This window comes from Mustelus asterias, chromosome 28 (assembly GCF_964213995.1).
Source record: "Mustelus asterias chromosome 28, sMusAst1.hap1.1, whole genome shotgun sequence".
NCBI lineage: Eukaryota > Metazoa > Chordata > Chondrichthyes > Carcharhiniformes > Triakidae > Mustelus > Mustelus asterias.
In genome coordinates, this window is record NC_135828.1 from 27,717,742 (window position 1) to 27,738,847 (window position 21,106).

Below are 21,106 nucleotides of genomic sequence, written 5' to 3' on the forward strand. Positions count from 1 at the left end.
CTCTCCTACCTATAAGGACAAAAGCTTATTTATTAGTCACAAGTAAGGCTTACATCAACACTGCAATGAACCCACTATGAAATTCCCCCAGTCGCCACAGTCTGGCGCCTGTTCGGGTCAATGCACCTAACCAGCACGTCTTTCAGACTGTGGGAGGAAGCCAGAGCACCCGGAGGAAACCCATGCAGACACGGGGAGAACATGCATACTCCACACAGACAGTGACCCAAGCCGGGAATCAAACCCGGGTCCCTGGCGCTGTGAAGCAGCAGTGCTACCCCAAGGTGGACAGCGTATGTATGGGGATAGCACCAACTGCAAGTTCCCCTCCAAACCATACAGCATCCTGACTTGGCAGTATATCACTCTTCATTGTCACTGCGTGAAAAAATCTGGAGCTCGTGCTCTAACAGAACTGAGGGAACATTGGAACAGGATGAAGACATTTAGCTCCATGAGGCACTTACATCATTCAACGAGTTCATGGTTGATTTTTGACTCAACTCTCTTTATCCACCTTTGTTCCGTATCCCATAACTTTGCTAACCAGAATCTAGCAAACCAGCATCAATTGTCATTTGGGGAAGAGTATCCCAAACTTCTGCCATCATTTTTGTGTGGAAAGGTTTCCCAACATCACTCCCGGAAGGTCTAGTTCTAATTTTTAAGACTGTGCTCTCTTGTCGTAGACTTCCCAATCAATGCCACATGGACTGCAGCAATTCGAAAAGGCAGTTCACCAACAACCTTTTGACAGCAATTAGATATCAATATTAATCAATGATGGTCTTATCAATATATTAAAGGAGGAAGTGTTGGGTATCATAAATTGCATTACGGTAGACAAGTGCCCGGGGCCAGATGGGAGGCAAGGGAAGAAATAGCTGGGGCCTTAACAGGTATCTTCACATCCTCCTATGGATAAAAGAATAGATGGACATAGGAGCAAGGGGAAAAATAGCTGATTTTGATTTGATTTATTATTGTCATATAGAACATAGAACAGTACAGCACAGAACAGGCCCTTCGGCCCATGATATTGTGCCGAGCTTTATCTGAAACCAAGATCAAGCTATCCCACTCCCTATCATCCTGGTGTGCTCCATGTGCCTATCCAATAACCGCTTAAATGTTCCTAAAGTGTCTGACTCCACTATCACTGCAGGCAGTCCATTCCACACCTCAACCACTCTCTGCGTAAAGAACCTACCTCTGATATCCTTCCTATATCTCCCTCCATGAACCCTATAGTTATGCCCCCTTGTAATAGCTCCATCCACCCGAGGAAATAGTCTTTGAACGTTCACTCTATCTATCCCCTTCATCATTTTATAAACCTCTATTAAGTCTCCCCTCAGCCTCCTCCGCTCCAGAGAGAACAGCCCTAGCTCCCTCAACCTTTCCTCATAAGACCTACCCTCCAAACCAGGCAGCATCCTGGTAAATCTCCTTTGCACTCTTTCCAGCGCTTCCACATCCTTCTTATAGTGAGGTATGTTTATGTATTAGAATACAGTGAAAAGTATTGTTTCTTATGTGCCTTACAGACAAAGCATACTGTACATAGGGAAGGAAAGGAGAGAGTGCAGAATGTAGTGTTACAGTCATAGAGGTTTACAGCATGGAAACAGGCCCTTTGGCCCAAATTGTCCATGCCACTCAGTTTTTACTACTAATCTAGTCCCAATTGCCCGCATTTGGCCCATATCCATCTATACCCATCTTACCCATTTAACTGTCTAAATGCTTTTTAAACGACAAGATTGTACCCAACTATTGTCTATGGCAGCTTGTTCCAGACACTCACCATCTTCTGAGTGAAAGAATTGTCCCTCTGGACCCTTTTGTATCTCACTCCCCTCTCACCTTAAACCTTTGCCCTCTTGTTTTAGACTCCCCTACCTTTGGGAAAAAGATGTTGCCTACCTACCTTATCTATGCCCCGTCATTATTTTATCGACCTCTATAGGATAACCCTTAAGCCTCCTACGCTCCAGGGAAAAAAGTTCCAGTCTATCCAGCCTCTCCTTATAACTCAAACCATCAAATCCCGGTAACATCTTAGTAAATCTTTTCTGCACTCTTTCTAGTTTAGTAATATCCTTCCTATAATAGGGTGACCTGAAGTGTACGCAGTATTCCAAGTGTGGCCTTACTAATGTCTTGTACAACTTCAACAAGATGTCCCAACTCCTGAATTCAATGTTCTGACCAATGAAACCAAGTATGCCAAATGCCCTTTTCACTACTCTGTCCATCTGTGACTCCACTTTCAAGGAACTATGAACCTGTACCACCAGATCTCTTTGTTCTATAACTCTCCCCAACGCTCTACCATTAACTGAGTACGTCCTGCCCTAATTCAATCTACCAAAATGCATCACCTCACATTTATCGAAATGAGAAACATTAAGGTAGACAATTCCCCAGGGCCTGATGGGATATACCCCAGAATACGGAGAGAGGCAAGGGAGGAAATTGCTGGGGCCTTGAGAGAAATCTTTGTATCCTCACTGGCTACAGGGGATTGGAGAATAGCTAATGTTGTTCCTTTGTTTAAGAAGGGGAGCAAGAATAATCCAGGTAATTACAGGCCGGTGAGCCTTACATCAGTGGTAGGGAAATTATTGGAGAGGATTCTTCAATACAGGATTTATTCCCACTTGGAAATAAGTGGACGTATTAGTGAGAGGCAACATGGTTTTGTGAAGGGGAGGTCGTGTCTCACTAACTTGATCGAGTTTTTTGAGGAAGTGACGAAGATGATTGATGAGGGTAGGGCAGTGGATGTTGGCTACATGGACTTCAGTAAGGCCTTTGACAAGGTGCCTCAAGGCAGACTGGTGCAGAAGGTGAAGTCGCATGGGATCAGAGGTGAGCTGGCAAGGTGGATACAAAACTGGCTCGGTCAAAGAGCGTAGTAAGAAGTCGAACAACACCAGGTTAAAGTCCAACAGGTTTATTTGGTAGCAAATGCCACGAGCTTTCGGAGCGCTGCACCTTTGTCAGGTGGCACCACCTGACGAAGGGGCAGCGCTCCGAAAGCTAGTGGCATTTGCTACCAAATAAACCTGTTGGACTTTAACCTGGTGTTGTTAGACTTCTTACTGTGTTTACCCCAGTCCAACGCTGGCATCTCCACATCATGTCGGTCAAAGAAGACAGAGGGTAGCAGTGGAAGGGTGCGTTTCTGAATGGAAGCCTGTGACTAGTAGCATTCCTCAGGGATCAGTGCTGGGACCTTTGCTGTTTGTAATATATATAAATGATTTGGAGGAAAATGTAACTGGTTTGATTAGTAAGCTTGCGGACGACACAAAGGTTGGTGGATTTGCGGATAGCGATGAGGACCATCGGAGGATGCAGCAGGATATAGATCAGTTGGAGACTTGGGCGGAGAGATGGCAGATGGAGTTTAATCTGGACAAATGTGAGGTAATGCATTTTGGAAGGTCTAATACAGATAGGAAATATACAGTAAATGGCAGAACCCTTAAGAGTATTGATAGGCAGAGGGATCTGGATGTACAGGTACACAGGTGACTGAAAGTGGCAATGCAGGTGGAGAAGGTCGTCACGAAGGCATACGGCATGCTTGCCTTCATCGGCTGGGGCATTGAGTTTAAAAATTGGCAAGCCATGTTGCAGCTTTATAGAGCCTTAGTTAGGCCGCACTTGGAATATAGTGTTCAATTCTGGTCGCCACACTACCAGAAGTATGTGGAGACTTTGGAGAGGGTACAGAAAAGATTTACCAGGATGTTGCCTGGTACGGAGGGCATTAGCTATGAGGAGAGGTTGGAGAAACTTGGTTTGTTCTCACTGGAATGATGGAGGTTGAGGGGCGACCTGATAGAAGTCTACAAGATTATGAGAGGCATGGACGGAGTGGATAGTCAGAAGCTTTTTCCCAGGGTGGAAGAATCAATTACTAGGGGGCACAGGTTGAAGGTGCGAGGGGCAAAGTTTAAAGGAGATATACGAGGCAGATTTTTTACACAGAGAGTAGTGGGTGCCTGGAACTCGTTGCCGGGGGAGGTAGTGGAAGCGGATACGATAGTGACTTTTAAGGGGCGTCTTGACAAATACATGAATAGGATGGGAATAGAGGGACATGGTCCCCGGAAGGGTAGGGGGTTTTAGTTCAGTCGGGCAGCATGGTCGGTGCAGGCTTGGAGGTCCGAAGGGCCTGTTCCTGTGCTGTAATTTTCTTTGTACTTTGTTCTTTGAACTCCCACTGTAAAAACAATCGTGAATTACACTATTTCTCCCGCCAATTCAGCACTTAGAATTTTTTGAGGGACGAAGTAGAAAGGGTCGAGAGTTTCAAGTTTTTCAGTGTCCAGATCACCAACAACCTGTCCTGGTCTCCCATGCCGACACTATAGTTAAGAAAGCCCACCAACGCCTCTACTTTCTCAGCAGACTAAGGAAATTTGGCATGTCAGCTACGACTCTCTCCAACTTTTACAGACGCACCATAGAATGCATTCTTTCTGATTGTATCACAGCTTGGTATGGCTCCTGTTCTCCCCAAGACTGCAAAGAACTACAAAAGGTCGTGAATGTAACCCAATCCATCACGCAAACCAGCCTCCCATCCATTGACTCTGTCTACACTTCCCGCTGCCTCAGCAAAACAGCCAGCATAATTAAGTATCCCACGCACCCAGGACATTCTCTCTTCCACCTTCTTCCTTTGGGAAAAAGATACGAAAGTCTGAGGTCACGTACTAACCGACTCAAGAACAGCTTCTTGCCTGCTGCTGTCAGACTTTTGAATGGACTTACCTTGCATTAAGTTGATCTTTCTCTACACCCTAGTTATGACTGTAATAGTACATTCTGCACTTACTCATTTCCTTCTCTATGAACGGTATGTTTTGTCTGTATAGCACACAAGAAGCAATACTTTTCACTGTATGTTAATACATATGACAATAATAAATCAAATCAAAGGGTCAAGGAGAATCCCAAAGCTTTTTGCACACATATTAGGAGCAAGAGGGTAGCAAGAGAAAGTGTAGGCCTACTCAAGGACAATGGAGGGGAGTTATGCATGGAGCCACAGGAAGTGGATGAGATCCTTGACGAGTACTTTGTATTGGTATTCTCCAAGGAGAAGGACATGAGGAAGTTGACGTCAAGGATGGGCGTGTGAATGCTCTAGAGAATGTCAATGTATTGAAGGAGGAAGTGTTGGGTATCCTAAATTGCATTAAGGTAGACAAGTCCCCGGGGCCAGATGGGATCTATCCCAAGTTACTACGGGAGGCAAGGGAAGAAATAGTTGGAGCCTTAACAGATATCTTCACATCCTCTTTGACCACAGGCGAGGTTCCAGAGGATTGGAGAATAGCCAATGTTGTTCTCTTGTTTAGGAAAGGAAACAGAGATAATCCAGGAAATTATAGGCCGCTGAGCCTGACGTCAGTGGTGGGGAAGCTTTTGGAGAAAATACTGAGGGACAGGATATGTGCACATTGGGAAGAAAATGGACTCGTTAGTGACAGGCAGCATGGTTTTGTTTGGATAAGATCATGTCTCACCAGCTTGATTGAGGTTTTTAAAGAGGGGACAAAGATGATTGATGAGGGAAAGGCTGTGGATGTAGTACTTTGTAAGGACTTTAGTAAGGCGTTTGACAAGGTCCCACATGGCAGACTGGTACAAAAACTAAAATCACATGGGATTCGGGGTAGGCCTGCTGGATGGATACAGAACTGGCTTGATTATAAAGACATAGAGTAGTGGTGGAAGGGTGTTTTTCAGAATGGAGAACCGTAGCTAGTGGTGTTCCGCAGGGATCAGTGCTGAGACCTCTGTTGTTTGCTGTAAACATAAATGATCTGGAGGAAAACGTGGGTGGATGGTAAGTTTGCGGATGACATGAAGATTGGTGGAGTTGCTGATAGTGCCGGGGATTGTCAGAGGATACAACAGGATATCGATAGATTGGAAACTTGGGCACAGAAATGACAGATGGAATTTAATCCGGACAAATGCGATGTGATGCATTTTGGAGGATCTAATTTAGGTGTGAATTATACTGTAAATGGCAGAACCCTCGAGAACATTAACATACAGAGGGATCTGGGCGTTCAGGTCCACAGTTCCCTAAAAGTGGCAACACAGGTGGCCAAGGTGATTAAGAAAGCCATATGGAATGCTTGCCTTCATCAGCTGGGGCATTGAGTACAAGAGTTGGAAAATCATGTTGCGCTATATAAAACTTCGGTTAGGCCGCATTTGGAGTATTGTGTGCAGTTCTGGTCACCACACTACCAGAAAGATGTGGGAACTGGAGAGAGTGCAAAGAAGGTTCACCAGGATGTTGCCTGGTCTCGAGGGTGTTGACTATGAGGAGAGGTTGAATAAACTAGAATTGTTTTCACTGGATAGGCAGGCTGAGGGGAAACCTGACAGAGGTCTACAAAATGATGAGAGGCAGAGAGAGGGTGGATAATCAGAGGTTTTTTCTGAGGGTGAAAGTGTCAATTACAAGGGGCACAGGCTCAAGGAGAGAGGGGGAAAGTTTAAGGGAGATGTGCAGGAATAGTTTTTCAGGCAGAGAGTGGTGGGTTCCTGGAACGCGCTGCCAGAGGAGGTGGTGGAAGCAGGCACATTAGCAACATTTAAGAGGCATCTGGATGGGTCCATGAATAGAGGATACGGACTGAGTAAAGGCAGAAGGTTTGTTTTTAGTTTAGTTAGAACATCATGATCGGGACAGGTGTGGAGGGCTGAAGGACTTGTTCCTGTGCTGTACTTCTCTTTGTTCTTTGTCAGTGATGTCTGCATCCCTGCAACCGATAAATAAAAATGAAATTTAATGCAGAGATGTATGCAGTGAGGCTATTCAAAAATGAGGAAGCAAAATATCAATTAAATGATACAGTTTCAAAGGGGGTGCTGGAAGGTGGTGACTTATTAAATTGAAAACACTGTTTAAAGAAACATTCTGGATCCTTGGGTTTAAATAGAGTACACATCCAATAAAATTATGATAAAATTGTATGAATCACTTGTTAGGGCTCAGCCGTTGTATTGTGTCCAATTCTGGACACCACACTTTAGGAAAATTAAGCATTTGGAGAAGGGGTCGAGGAGATTTACCGAAATGGTAACAGGAACTTCAGTTTTAAAGTTTTATTTATTAGTCACAAGTTGGCTTACATTAACACTGCAATGAAGTTACTGTGAAAAACCCCTAACTGCCACACTCCGGCGCCTGTTTGGGTACGCTGAGGGAGAATTTAGCATGGCCAATGCACCTAACAAGCGCATCTTTGGACTGTGTGGAGGAAACTGAAGCATCTGAAGGAAACCCATGCAGACACGGGGAGAATGTGCAAACTCCGCACAGACGGTGACCCAAGCTGGGAATCGAACCTGGATCCCTGGCACTGCGAGGCAGCCGTGCGAACTACTGTGCCACCGTGCCGCCCTATCCGCCCTAAAATATCTGTGTCAATTTAGAGCATTGTTGTTAAAGAGACTGAGCTGCCAGTTGCTTCTGCTCTAGACCCAGGACGAGATGTGAGCAAATGCATTGGAGACCCATCTAACTATCTCTGTTTCTATTACTCATCCATGTTTAATTACAGTGTAATCAGAATAATTATTTGTATGTTTGGAATGAGAAAAAAACAACAACTTTGTTTTCAAAGTTAGTTTGTATTTCCACAGACAAGACCTGTTGCGATGCAACATTGAAAATCACCCACTGCCAGACAAACTAGAAGAATTTTCAACTCCCTCTCCCATCACCAGCGTCGAGGACGTGGACTCCACCTCTAGTGGGTATGAATGTCACTTATTCCAGCCATTTTGTACTGTTGTGGTGTTTTATTATCAAGTCCTGGAATAGTGTGCTTGCAGCAACTGAAAGGTCAGCTTTGTGCTTTGCTGAATGGGTAGAAGAACCATTTGTGCAGCCTCAGACTGACCAGAGTGTCTGAGACTGGATTGATGGGACTTGTATCAGGGAAGCAGGTGGTAAGCAACCCCAGCATCCTTATGCCAGAGAGGTGAGAGATCAAGCAGGGCTCCTGACTTGCTCTGTACACCAGTTCACACCTCTTTAACCTGTGCTTAACCCTCTCTCCACTTGTACTGTCTGTACCTGTAAAGACTTGATTATCTGTTAAGACTCACATTCCAACCATTATCTTGCAATTGAGTCTGTGTCTATATGCCTTGTTTGTGAACCCAACTCTCCACTCACCTGGTGAAGGAGCAGCGCTCCGAAAGCTCGTGCTACCAAATAAATCTGTTGGACTTTAACCTGGTGTTGTGAGACTTCTTACTGTGCCCCACCCCAGTCCAACGCCGGCATCTCCACATCTTGTCCTGTACAGTGAGAGGTGTTTGTCTGCGCCTCTGGTAAGGATGACAGCAAGTTGGTGGAGTCTTTTGATACTGTTGTCTCACACATAAAGATTGGTGACAGCTTGAGCTGTCAGTGGGAGATGCACAAATATTGTTCTGGCCAATAATCAATCCTCAAGCAACATCAGTCATCACTGCCATTTGTGGGAACTTGATGCAAAACATTACAACACTGACCACAGCCACAGTAGTAATAGACAAACTAATGGGCCGAAAGGTAGATAAGACCTCTGGCCCTGATGGATTGCATCCTAGAATCCTAAATTAAGTAGCTAAGAGATATTGGATACATTGGTTTTAAAATGTATCCCAAAATCCTTGGACTCTGGAGAAGTACCAGGAGTATTGGAAAACTGCTAATGTGACACCCCCATTCAAAAGGGAGGGAAGCAAACTGCAAGTAAATATAGTCCGATAAGCATCTGTTGTTGGAAAAATTATTGAGGAAGTAATGGCAGCACATTTGGAAAATCACAATCCAAGCTATCAGAATCAGAATGGCTTCATGAAAGGAAAATTGTGTCTGACTAATCAGTTTTGAGAAAGTCCCAACCAAAATGGATAGAGGGGAACCAGTAGATGTGTTATTTGACTTCCAGAAGGCATTCGACAAGGTACCTCTAAAAGGTTAAGTCATCAGATAAGAGCCCATGGTGATGGAGGTAGTATATTGGAATGGATAGAGAATTGGGGCTAATTGGGCAGGAAACAACAAGTGGGGCTAAGAGGCTTTTATTCAGGTTGGCAACCTATCACCAGTGGGGCTTCACAGGGATCAGAGCTGTGACTGCAGCTGTTTACAATATGTCTTAATGACTTGGGTGGGGGGGGGGGGGGGGGGGGGGGCGGCGGGTGTGGAGGGGAGGGGCGGCATAGTGGTTAGCACTGCTGCCTCACAGCGCCAGGGACCCGGATTCAATTCCAGCCTTGGATGATTGTCTGTGTGGAGTTTGCATATTCTCCCATGTCTGTGTGGGTTTCCTCTGGCTGCTCCAGTTTCCTCCTATAATTCCAAGATGTGCAGGTTAGGGGGATTAGTGGGGTAAATGCGTGGGGTTACGGGGATAGGACCTGGGTGGGATGCTCTGTCGGAGAATCGGTGCAGACTTGATGGGCCGAATGGCCACCTTGCACACTGCAGCAATTCTATGATTCTATTCAATGAAGGAAGTGAATGTACTGTAGCCAAATTTACAGATGACACAAAAGTAGGTGAAAAGGCAAGTTGCGAGAGGGCTACAAACAGTTTATAAAGATATACTAGAATCCCGACAGTGGAGAAGGGGGCAATTTGTCCCACTGAGTCTGCACCAACTCTCCAAAAGAGCATCTTGTCCAGGCCCACCCCCTCACCCTATCCCCGTATCCTTCATGTTTACCACAGCTAATCCACCTAACCTGCACATCTTCAAACACTAAGGGGCAATTTCTGCAATCTTTGGAGTGTAGGAGGAAACTGGAGCACCTGGAGGAAACCCACGCAGACAAGGGGAGAATGTTCAAACACAGCCCAAGGCCGGAATCGAACCGGAGTCCCTGTCACTTTGAGGCAGCAGTGCTAGCCACTGCGCCGCCCTTGATAGGCTAAGTAAGCGGACAAAAAGTTGGCAAATGGAGTTTAATGTCAGAAGATGTGAAATTGAGAATGAAAGAACAAGAGTATTATTTAAATGGAGAAATACTGCAGAAAGTTGCAACACAAAGCAACCTGTGCACAAAACACAGAAAGCTGGCACACAGGTGCAGCAGATAATCTGGGAGGCTAATGGAATATTGGCTTTATTTCAAGAGGGTTGGAGTATAACAGTATGGAAATCTTGCTACAACTGTACTAGGTACTGGTGGGACCACATCTGGACTATTGCGAGCAGTTTTGGTCCCCTTACTGAAGGAAAGACATTGTGTGGGGGGGGGTGATTCTCCAAAAACAAACCTAACGGGTGGAAATACGGGAGTTTTTCCTGCCCATTCATTGATGAGCTGAATGGAATGAATCTCTGGGATTCTGTACATCACAGAGTCCGTAACGCGATTCATGACGGGGGCGGGGGGCGGAGACAACTCTGTCCCCACCAGTGGGGTGATCCCACCTGCTACCCTTTGGTGGGTTTAATCCCCGCTGGTGGAAACCTCTCCCGGCGGAATGGGAAACATTAGTGAGCCCGGACGATACCGTTCCGGGCTCGCTAATGATATGGAAATATCAGTTTCCATATTGTCATCAGCCTCGCGCTGATTCCGGCGCAAAGGGTGATTACGCTTAAAAAAAGGGCCCGGGAGAGTCGCGATCAGCTGGATGCCAGTTGGGAATTCTGCTGCAGGCCCCCCGGTGATATTGTCTGGCCCACTGTACTACTCAAACAGCGCAGCAAGCCGGGAGAATCGCACCCATAGGCAGGTCAGAGAAGGTTCACTCGGATGATCCCTGGTATGAAGGGATTGTCTTATGAGGAAAGATTAAACAAGTTGAAAAACTCTACCCGTTTGAATTTAGAAGAATGAGAGGTGATCTCATTGAAACATATAGGATTCTTAAGGGGCTTGACTGAGGAAATGCTGAGAGGATAGGACCAGAGGGCACAGTCTCAGAATAAAGAGGCGCCAATTTAGACTGCGATGAGGAGGAATTTCTTCTCTGAGGGTTGTGAGTCTTTGGAACTCCTTGCCCCAGAGAGCTGTGGGGGCAGAATCCTTGTGTATATTTGAGGCTGAGATAGATTTTTGATCAGGAAGGGAATCAAGGGTTGCGGGGAAAGGACAGGAAAGTGACGTGAGGAATGTCAGATCAGCTGTGACCTTTTGCATGGTGGAGCAGGCTCGAGGGGCCGAATGGCCTACTCCTGTTCCTATTTCTTATGGTCCTATGAGTCAGTGTCATCAGGCAGGGTGGAGAATTTCTGACAGGGCAATGTTGTGTCGGGTGCAAGTTGAAGGTCAGGGAGTTTATTTTCCATGACTGGTACGACTGTAGCTCGAGAGGAATGTCTTGGGAAGCACGAGTATTGATAAAATAAGGACACATGAATGCTAAAAGCATGAGTATTATCTTGTACTCAAAGACAGAAAATGCTGGAAAATCTCAGCAGGTCCGGCAGCATCTGTAAGGAGAGAAAAGAGCTGATGTTTCGAGTCCAGATGATCCTTTGTCAAAGCTGGCAGGGTTTGACAAAGAGTCTTGACAAACGGTCATCTGGACTCGAAACACCATTTCTTTTCTCTCCTTACAGATGCTGCCAGACCTGCTGAGATTTTCCAGCGTTTTCTCTTTTGGTTTCAGATTCCAGCATCCGCAGTAATTTGCTTTTATCTGGTATTATCTTGGCTTCTCTCTGAACAGCATTTCTATATGTTGAATGTATCCCTCAAATAGTTGCTTTCTGCTAGTGTGGACGTGATGGCACGGTAGCACAGTGGTTAGCACTGCTGCCTCTCAGCGCCAGGGACCCAGGTTCAATTCCGGCCTTGGGTCACTGTCTGTGTGGAGTTTGCACGTTCTCCCCGTGTCTGCGTGGGTTTCCTCCGGGTGCTCCGGTTTCCTCCCACAGCCCAAAGATGTTTGGATTAGGTTGATTGACCAGGCTAAATTGACCCTAGTGTCAAGGGATTAGCAGGGTAAATATGTGGGGTTACGGGAATAGGACTTGGGTGGGATTGTGGTTGGTGCAGACTCGATGGGCCGAATGGCCTCCTTCTGCACTGTAGGGATTCTATGAATCTATGAGAAATGTAGATTTGGATGTGCTGTGGATATTCTATCTCTGCATCTGTAGCATTTTTCCATGTTCCAGGTTTGTATTTATACCAATCTGATGATGTTTCAGTGATTCGGACGTTTCTGAAGACACTAGCAGCCAACCTTTGCTGGCTGATTTTGGACACCCTTGGTCTGCTGTAAACAGTTACACAGGAACCAGAATCTCCACTGCCTGCAGCTCTACCTTCTCCTGGGGTGACAATGTGAGTAGTGCTTTTCCAAACATTTGCACTGCATGTTCAGAGAACCATAGATTCATACAGTGCAGAAGAAGCCCTTCGGCCCATCGAGTCTGAACCAACCACAATCCCACCCAGGCCCTATTCCGTAACCCCACATATTTACCCTGCTAATCTCTTGATACTAAGGTCAATTTAGCATTGAAACACGTAAGAAACACCTGACCTCCCACCTAATCTCATTTACTAGCATTTGGTCCATAGCCTTGAATGTTATGGCATGCCAAGTGCTCACCCAGATACTTTTTAAAGGATATGAGGCAATTCGTCTCTACCACCCTCCCAGGCAGCACATTCCAGATTAATACCACCCTCTGGGTAAAAAGGTTTTTCCTCACATCCCCTCCCAAACCTCCCACCCCTCACTTTTAACTTGTGTCCCCTCGTGACTGATCCTTCAACTAAGGGGAACAGCTGCTCCCTATCCACTCTGTCCATGATCCTCATAATCTTGTACACCTCAATCAGGTCGCTCCTCAGTCTTCTCTGCTCCAATGAAAACAACCCAGGCTTCTCCAACCTCTCTTCATAACTTAAATGTCCCAACCCAGGCAGCATCCTGGTGAATCTCCTCTGCACCCTTTCCAGTGCAATCACATCCTTCCCATAATGTGACGAGCAGAACTTCACACAGCATTCCATCTGTGGCCTCACCAAAGTTCCATACAACTCCAACATGACTTCCCTGTTTTTGTAATCTATGCCTTGATTGATAAAGGCAAGTGTCCCATATGCCTTTTTCACCACCCTACTAACATGCCCTTTCACTTTCAGAGATCTGTGGACAAACTTCATAGTATCTGACCATTCATTGAGTACTTCCTCGTCAAATTGCTCCTTCCAAAGTACATCACCTCACATTTTTCAGGGTTAAATTCTAATAGCTACTCATCTGCCCATTTGACCATCCCGTCTATATCTTATTGTAGCCCAAGACACTTAATCTCACTATTAACTACCCGTCATCTGCAAACTTACTAATCCTACCCCCCTCCATAGTCATCTATGTCATTTATATAAATGACAAATAATGGGGGACCCAGCATAGATCCTTGTCGTATGCCACTGGACATGGGCTTCCAGTAACTAGGATCATATAATCCATACCGTGCAGAAGGAGGCCATTTGCCCATTGAGTCTGCACCGACCCACAATCCCACCCGGGCCCTATCCCCATGACCCCACATATTTACCCAACTAATCCCCCTGACACTGAGGGGCAATTTAGCATGGCCAATCAACCTAACCCGCACATCTTGGGTGCAACCTTCTGTCGTCATCCTCTGTCTCCTACAACTGAGTCAATTTTGAATCCACTTTATCAAATTACCCTGTGTCCTATGTGCATTTGCCTTCTTTATAAGTCTCCTATGTGGGACATTGTCAAAGGCTTTGGTAAAATCCATATAAATTGCATAAACTCCATTACTATTATCTGCGCACCTTGGCACTTCTTCAAAAAACTCGATGAAATGTTGAATGAGTAAATTCTCTGAGTTGAACAGTACCGTGCCCAAGAGACAGGAAGGACTTGCATGGTGCTGTAGTGTGCAGTACATTTGACCCACTGGCTAGCAGAGGAGCACAGTCTTTTTAAATCCTGTTTAATTTTTAGTGCTAAAAGTGATGGATGCACTCTTTTCCAATGTATTGCATGTCCTAGGAGTTTGAGAAAGCAACTTCACAGCAGGTTCAACAAATGTTCTGTGAGATTGATGAGCTTCTGTTTGAAGAGAAGAAATGTTCCCGTGTACAGAGGCTGGAGAAGGAGTGTCAGGAATGGAAGTGCAGCTTCCCACATTTTCGGTAAGGAAATAATACAATACTATGCCACTCAACGTCCCTGACGAGGTGTTTCTGTTCTCTTGTAAAGATTACAGATAATAATAATTTCAACCTCATTCCACACTCCATTGTTTTTCATCTTTTCTCCCCAGGCATTGTTTTTTCCTTGGGATGTGGTTCTATGACTGGTACAGAATTTTAAAGCGTAGAAACAAACCATTGTGACTATGGTTCTGTTTATACGTCACATGAGCCTCCTCCACACCCGCTTCATTTTCTTAATGGCGAACTGCATTGGATTTCTATGAATCACAAGAAGTATGTTGATGCTGAAATAAATGTATCATCAGCTGAAGGGCAACACTGTTTTACACACATGCATAATAGCAGCAGAATTAAGCCATTCGACCCTTCAAGCCTGCTCCACCATTTGATAAGGTCATGGTTGATCCGATTTTGGATGAATTCTAGACCAATTAGCCTGGGAGGTAGTGGCACAGTGGTATTGTCACTGGACTAGTAATCCAGAGTCCAGTAACCCTCTGGGGACCAGGATTCGAATCTCACCATGGCAGATGGTGGAATTTAAACTCAATAAAACATCTGAAATTAAAAGTCTAATGATGACCATGAAAACATTGTCAATTGTCGTAAAAACCCATCTGGTTCACTAATTGCCTTTAGGGAAGGAAACCTGCCATTCTTACCTGGTTTGGCCTACATGTGACTCCAGATCCACTGTATTAGGGAGAAAAAGACAACTATTCAGCCATTGTGAACTTCAGTCTCTTGGAGTTTCAGACAAGGGGGAGCAATTCTCCCATCCCACCATGCTAAGTTTTTAGCACGGTGGGCCAGGAGAATTGCGTGCCTGCCGATTTGCGGGATTCGCACATGCGTTCCCGCCGCATGCGCATCTCCCAGCGCCAGATAGCCATCTGCAGTCTGATTTGCGCTGGAAACCGGCAGGAACACCAGGTCAGTGATTTAAATCTACTTTTAATGTAATTTAAATCTGGTTAGCGAGCCCAGGACTGAATTCTCCGGGCCCGCTAGCATCTCCCAGCCCATCTGGAGTATTTCACTCCAGTGGGGTTCAGACTAGTTCCCCACTTTTGACGAACTAGCGGGACGACCCTGCTGGAGAGAAGGGGGGGGTCAATCGGGGCCCCTCAGGGGGTCAGGCGGCAGGTGGGTGGTGCCCTATGGGCATGGACACCCTGGCAGTGCCACCCTGTGCCCCCGGCACTGCCGGAGAAGCAATTTGCTCATGTCCAGGGGGCACCTTGGCACTGCCCATCAGGCATGTGGCAGTGCCAATGGGGCAGGGCCTAGGGGGCAGGGCATGCTGGAGGTGGGGCTTAGCGGGTGATTGGTGGGGATGGGTGGTCCCGCTGCCACGCTGCCATTGTGATCGATGGGGGCAGGAGGGAGGCCAGGGATCGGGGTGGGCTGGGAACGGGCGGGGTGGTGGTCAGCTGGGGGGGTCTCTCGGGGAGGGGGGTGGGGGATTGTTCATCACTGCTGGGGGAGGGGGCTGGAGACCAGGCGGTCTGGGACATGAGGGTTCAGGGCTTGCCTGCGAATGGATGGGGGGGCCACGATTGGGTCATGGAGGGGCAGTACCGCGGGGGTCCCAGACTGGCCAGTGATCGAGCTAGCCAGCAATCTGCAGGCTGACAGATCATAGAATCATAGAATCATAGAAACCGTACAGTGCAGAAGGAGGCCATTCAGCCCATCGAGTCTGCACCGACCACAATCCCACCCAGGCCCTACCCCCACATATTTACCCACTAATCCCTCTAACCTACGCATCTCAGGACTCTAAGGGGCAATTTTTAACCTGGCCAATCAACCTAACCTGCACATCTTTGGATCGGGGCCGCTGCGCATGCACAGAGGTCCGGAACTGTCAGCCTCCAGGGTGAATAGGCCCTGTCCCCCGAGCTTTTAATTATATTCCCGATTGTGATCTCTGCATTGCACAGAGTGTGGGAGATTCTTGTCTGAAGTCCCACTGAAAAAAACCAGCATGATTTACACCAGTTTTCCCACAAATTCGACACTTAGAACTTTTTTGGGAGAATCACAGCCAAGGCCTTTATTATGAACTATAGTATGGGCTGGCCCCAGTGCTCCAACTAGTGATTCACCAGGGAAAGCACTGATTCAAAAATTCTACAGACAGTTTTGGTTAAGAAATTAGCATATACCAATCAATGTATGTACATTTGCACAGGAATTTATCTATATCCATTCACAATTATCAATTAGGTTTACATCATGCCTGAGGTGCGATTACAATCGACCAATTACATGTCTACTTGATTATAATATCCAATCAGTGTATGGGCTCGAACATGTTATCTAGTCTCATTAACTACTGGCTACAATTGGTTTTTAACATAACCACTTGTGTCTGGTTTGTGGACATCAATTACACTCCCTAACCCAGTTTTCCCAGCGCTTAATGAACTCTCTCATGTTGTCTCTCTAAGTTATTTCTAGGCGATTTGGCCATCAGCGTAGTTGGTAGAACAACCCCATATTGCTTTTACAGACCTTGAGATCTAACACCCGTAAAGTCCTGCCTGGGAACTAGCTGTAGGGGTGCTTCCTTGCAGCGAACAGCTTGCCTCTCACAGACTGAACTGTAGATTGTCAAAGCATTTTAGTGAATAGTGGAGATGATAAACATACACTTGAACTTTTTTTCAGTAACACCTGCTTTCCCCACTTTTACACAGCAAAGTGGTTGACTCTTAAATTCCCTCTGAAATGGCCTGGCAAGCGACTCAGTTGTATTCAACTGCTACAAACAAAACACAAAGTAATTCCCCCTCTAGCAGCACTGTGGGTGTACCTACACCACAGGGACTGCAGCGGTTCGAAAAGGGCAGCTCGCTACCACTTTCTCAAGAGCAACTAGGGATGGGCAATAAATGCTGCCTGAGCCAGTGATGCCCATATCCTATAAATTAATTTTTAAAAATTTGTTGGCTGCAGGATATTCGTAAAGTCTAAAATGATAGGGTGTTTGAATACATTGAAAATCTTCAATTGGTCAGAGAGAGCCAGTATGGATTTACAAAAGGTTTGAACAGGTACAGAACATAATCAAAAATCACAGAATTATCATGGCGCACAAGGAGACCATTGGGCCCATTAAATCTGTACCAGCTCTCCAAATGACTGTTATGACTTAGTGCTGTTCCTCTGTCTTTTTCCCCGTATCCCTGCGCAAAACATCTAATCTTGAAAGCCTCAATTGAACCTACCTCAACCACACTTCCAGACAGTGCATTCCAGTGCATTTCGCGATGTGAAAAAGCTTTCTTGCCCTTTATAGTATCTCGGCTCTCTGTTCTCCCTACCAAAATGCAAAACTTGCCGCATTGAATTTAATCTGTCACCCATCTGTCTATTCCACCAATTTGTCTATGTCCTTTCGAAGTTCTACACTGTCCTCACAGTTTACATTGCTTCCAAATTTTATGTCAGCCGCAAACTTTGAAATTGTTCCCTGCACACCAAGATCTCGATCATTAATATATATCAGGAAAAGCAAGAATCCCAATATCGACCCCTGAGGAACACCACTACAAGCTCCAGCCCAAAAAATACCCATTGAGCATCACTCTCTGCTTCCTATTATTCAGCCAATTTTGTATCCACATGATTATATCTCTCAATTCTTCCACTGCCTCCAAAGTAGCATACTGCTCCCCAACGTCCAGTACTCGATGAGCAGAAATTTCCTCCAACTAAATGTTGGAAAACTGAAACCATTGTATTTGACCACCATCACAATCTCTGTTCTCTAGCCACTGATTGGATCCTTCTTCCTTGAAAGTCTTTAAGGCTGAAGCAACCTGTTTGTAACCAGAGTGTTGTAATTGATCCTTAGATAAGCTTCCAACTCATCAGTGAGACCACCCATTTTTACCTCCTTGGTATTATTGGTCTCTGCCTCAGCTCATCTGCTGTTGAAACTCTCATCCATACCTTTTGTTACCTCTCGACTTGACTATTCCAATGCACTCTTTGATAGTCTACCATCTTCTATCCATAAACTTAACATTCTCTCCTCCCCCTCCTCATCCCATCCTAAAGAGACGACACAATGCCCAGTGAAGGAAAATTAATGGGAATATTGCCAGTCCTACTACCTGTCTTTTAACCTATTGCACATACCCTATTTTAATCACTCCGTCTTTGGTGCCCATGCTCTTAGCTACCAGGGTTATAAGGCTGAATTCCCTCCGGAAACTCCTCTGCCTCTCTACCCCTCTTTCCTCCTTTAAAACACTCCTTAAATTCTGTTTTTGTTTTTGTCTCCTTAAATTCTATTCCTTTGTCCAAGCTTCTGGTTGTCTGCCTCATTATCACCTTCATAGAAATCATAGAAACCCTACAGTACAGAAAGAGGCCATTCGGCCCATCGAGTCTGCACCGACCACAATCCCACCCAGGCCCTACGCCCATATCCCTACATATTTTACCCACTAATCCCTCTAACCTACACATCTCAGGACACTAAGGGGCAATTTTAGCATGGCCAATCAACCTAACCCGCACATCTTTGGATTGTGGGAGGAAACCGGAGCACCCGGAGGAAACCCACGCAGACACGAGGAGAATGTGCAAACTCCACACAGACAGTGACACAAGCCGGGAATCGATCCCAGGTCCCTGGAGCTGTGAAGCAGCAGTGCTAACCACTGTGCTACCGTGCCGCCCAGACCACAAGAGGTCAAATTGTTTTTGAAAGCACCCCTATAGTGTCTTTGGATATGTGGAAGGTGCCGTATCAATATAAGTTATTGTTTTGATTGATGTTGGAAAATCCCTAAAATATTAAATTCCGCCCAAGGTCAGCGGATATTTCCATTGTCCGCCCCTTGCCCGATCTGATTCCGTGGCGGGTGGGTGGTAGAATTCTGGTGGTGGTGTTTGCCCTTGGCCTTCATCCTCATTTACATTCCCTTTATCCTATTGCAGCCACCCCCTCCACCCTCATAGTATAATTATTTTTCTGATTTTCTTTACTCTTAACTCTGATGAAGGGTCATCCAGCCTCGAAATGTTGATTCTATTCTCTCTCCACAGATGCTGTCAGACCTGCTGAGATTCTGCAGCATTTTCTGTTTTTGTTTCAAAGTCCAACTAATTTGTCTTGCACCATCCTGGCAGTCACATTCACATCCCTACAGTGCAGAAGGAAGCCAGTCGGCCCATCTATACCAACTCTCTGACAGAGCATCCCACTCAGGCCCTATCCCCATAACCCCACATATTTACCCCACTAATCCTCCTAACCTACACATCTTTGGCCACTTTGGACACGGGGCGGCATGGTGGCACAGTTGTTAGCACTGTGACCTCACAGCGCCGGGGACCCAGGTTCAATTCCCGCCTCGGGCCACTATCTGTGTGGAGTTTGCACATTCTCTCCGTGTCTGCGTGGGTTTCCTCCGGGTGCTCCGGTTTCCTCCCACAGTCCAAAGATGTGCAGATTAGGTTGATTGACCATGTTAAAAATTGACCCTCGTGTCAGGGAGACTAGCAGGTTAAAAGCTTGATCCAGAGGGATGACCAGTTTTGTGGACAGGGCAGGTTTATAGCCCTGGTTTTTTAAAACCAGTAAAAAAGATTGTGGAAATTACAGGAATAGCGCTTGTGTGGGGTTGTGGTCGGTGCAGACTCAATGGGCCGAATGGCCTCCTTATGCACTGTAGGGATTCTATGACGAAGAGGCAATTTAGCATGGCCAATCCACCTAAGCTGCACATCTTTTGACTGTGGGGGAAACCGGAGCATCCGGAGGAAACACACGCAGACACGGGGAGAACGTGCAGACAGTCACCCAAGTCCGGAATTGAACCCAGGTTCCTGGCGCTGGGAAACAGCAGTGCTAGCTAATGTGCCACCATGAATTGTTGACATTTCATACTAAGCAGTTTCTATCGGTTGTCAGAGATGGCATGAGGAAAATCCCCAACGATGGAGAGCTTTCACAATCATCGGTGCAAAGTTACTAATTCCTCCACTGAGGATAGGGGAGAAAAAAACTAGAGGGCATGGGTTAAGGGTGAAGGGGGAAAAGTTTAAAGGGAATATTAGGGGGAGGCTTCTTCACACAGAGAGTGGTGGGAGTTTGGAATGAGCTGCCAGATGAAGTGGTGAATGCGGGGTCACTTTTAACATTTAAGAAAAACTTTGACAGGTACGTGGATGAGAGGGGTGTGGAGGGATATGGTCCAGGTGCAGGTCAGTGGGACTAGGCAGAAAAATAGTTCGGCACAGACATGAAGGGCCAAAAGGCCTGTTTCTGTGCTGTAATGTTCTATGGTTCTATTTATCACATACCATGTCTCAAATTACTTATATTCCATTTCTCTAAATGATCCTTTCTGAAATAAATTGATCTAACTTGCATTTGTATCAATCAATACTAACTGCTTGCACTGTCTTAGAAGCCTGCTCCGTAAGTTATCCACTCATTCATTGAAATGTCGTTGACACAAATTAGTTTTGAATTTGTGCCTTTAAGTGCTAAATCTCCCCTTAGGGTCTCCAGATGTGTAGGTTAGGGGGATTAGAGAGTAAATGTGTGGGGTTACAGGGATAGCCACAGTAAGAAGTTTAACAACACCAGGTTAAAGTCCAACAGGTTTATTTGGTAGCAAAAGCCACACAAGCTTTCGAGGCTCTGAGCCCCTTCTTCAGGTGAGTGGGAATTCTGTTCACAAACAGAACTTATAAGACACAGACTCAATTTACATGAATAATGGTTGGAATGCGAATACTTACAACTAATCCAGTCTTTAAGAAACAAAACAATGGGAGTGGAGAGAGCATCAAGACAGGCTAAAAAGATGTGTATTGTCTCCAGACAAGACAGCCAGTGAAACTCTGTTTCACTGGCTGTCTT

At 45.8% G+C, this 21,106-nt stretch overlaps 1 protein-coding gene across 1 annotated transcript in view; it reads left to right on the forward strand.

Annotated features, from left to right (window-relative positions):
* fam149b1 (family with sequence similarity 149 member B1) overlaps window positions 1–21,106 on the forward strand; it is a 128,795-nt gene that overhangs the window by 1,872 nt on the left and 105,817 nt on the right. The window contains exons 2-4 of the mRNA XM_078199769.1: window positions 7,690–7,803; window positions 12,213–12,348; window positions 14,048–14,190. Of these exons, the coding sequence (XP_078055895.1) occupies window positions 7,690–7,803; window positions 12,213–12,348; window positions 14,048–14,190 (393 nt within the window). The remainder of the gene's footprint in view (window positions 1–7,689; window positions 7,804–12,212; window positions 12,349–14,047; window positions 14,191–21,106) is intronic.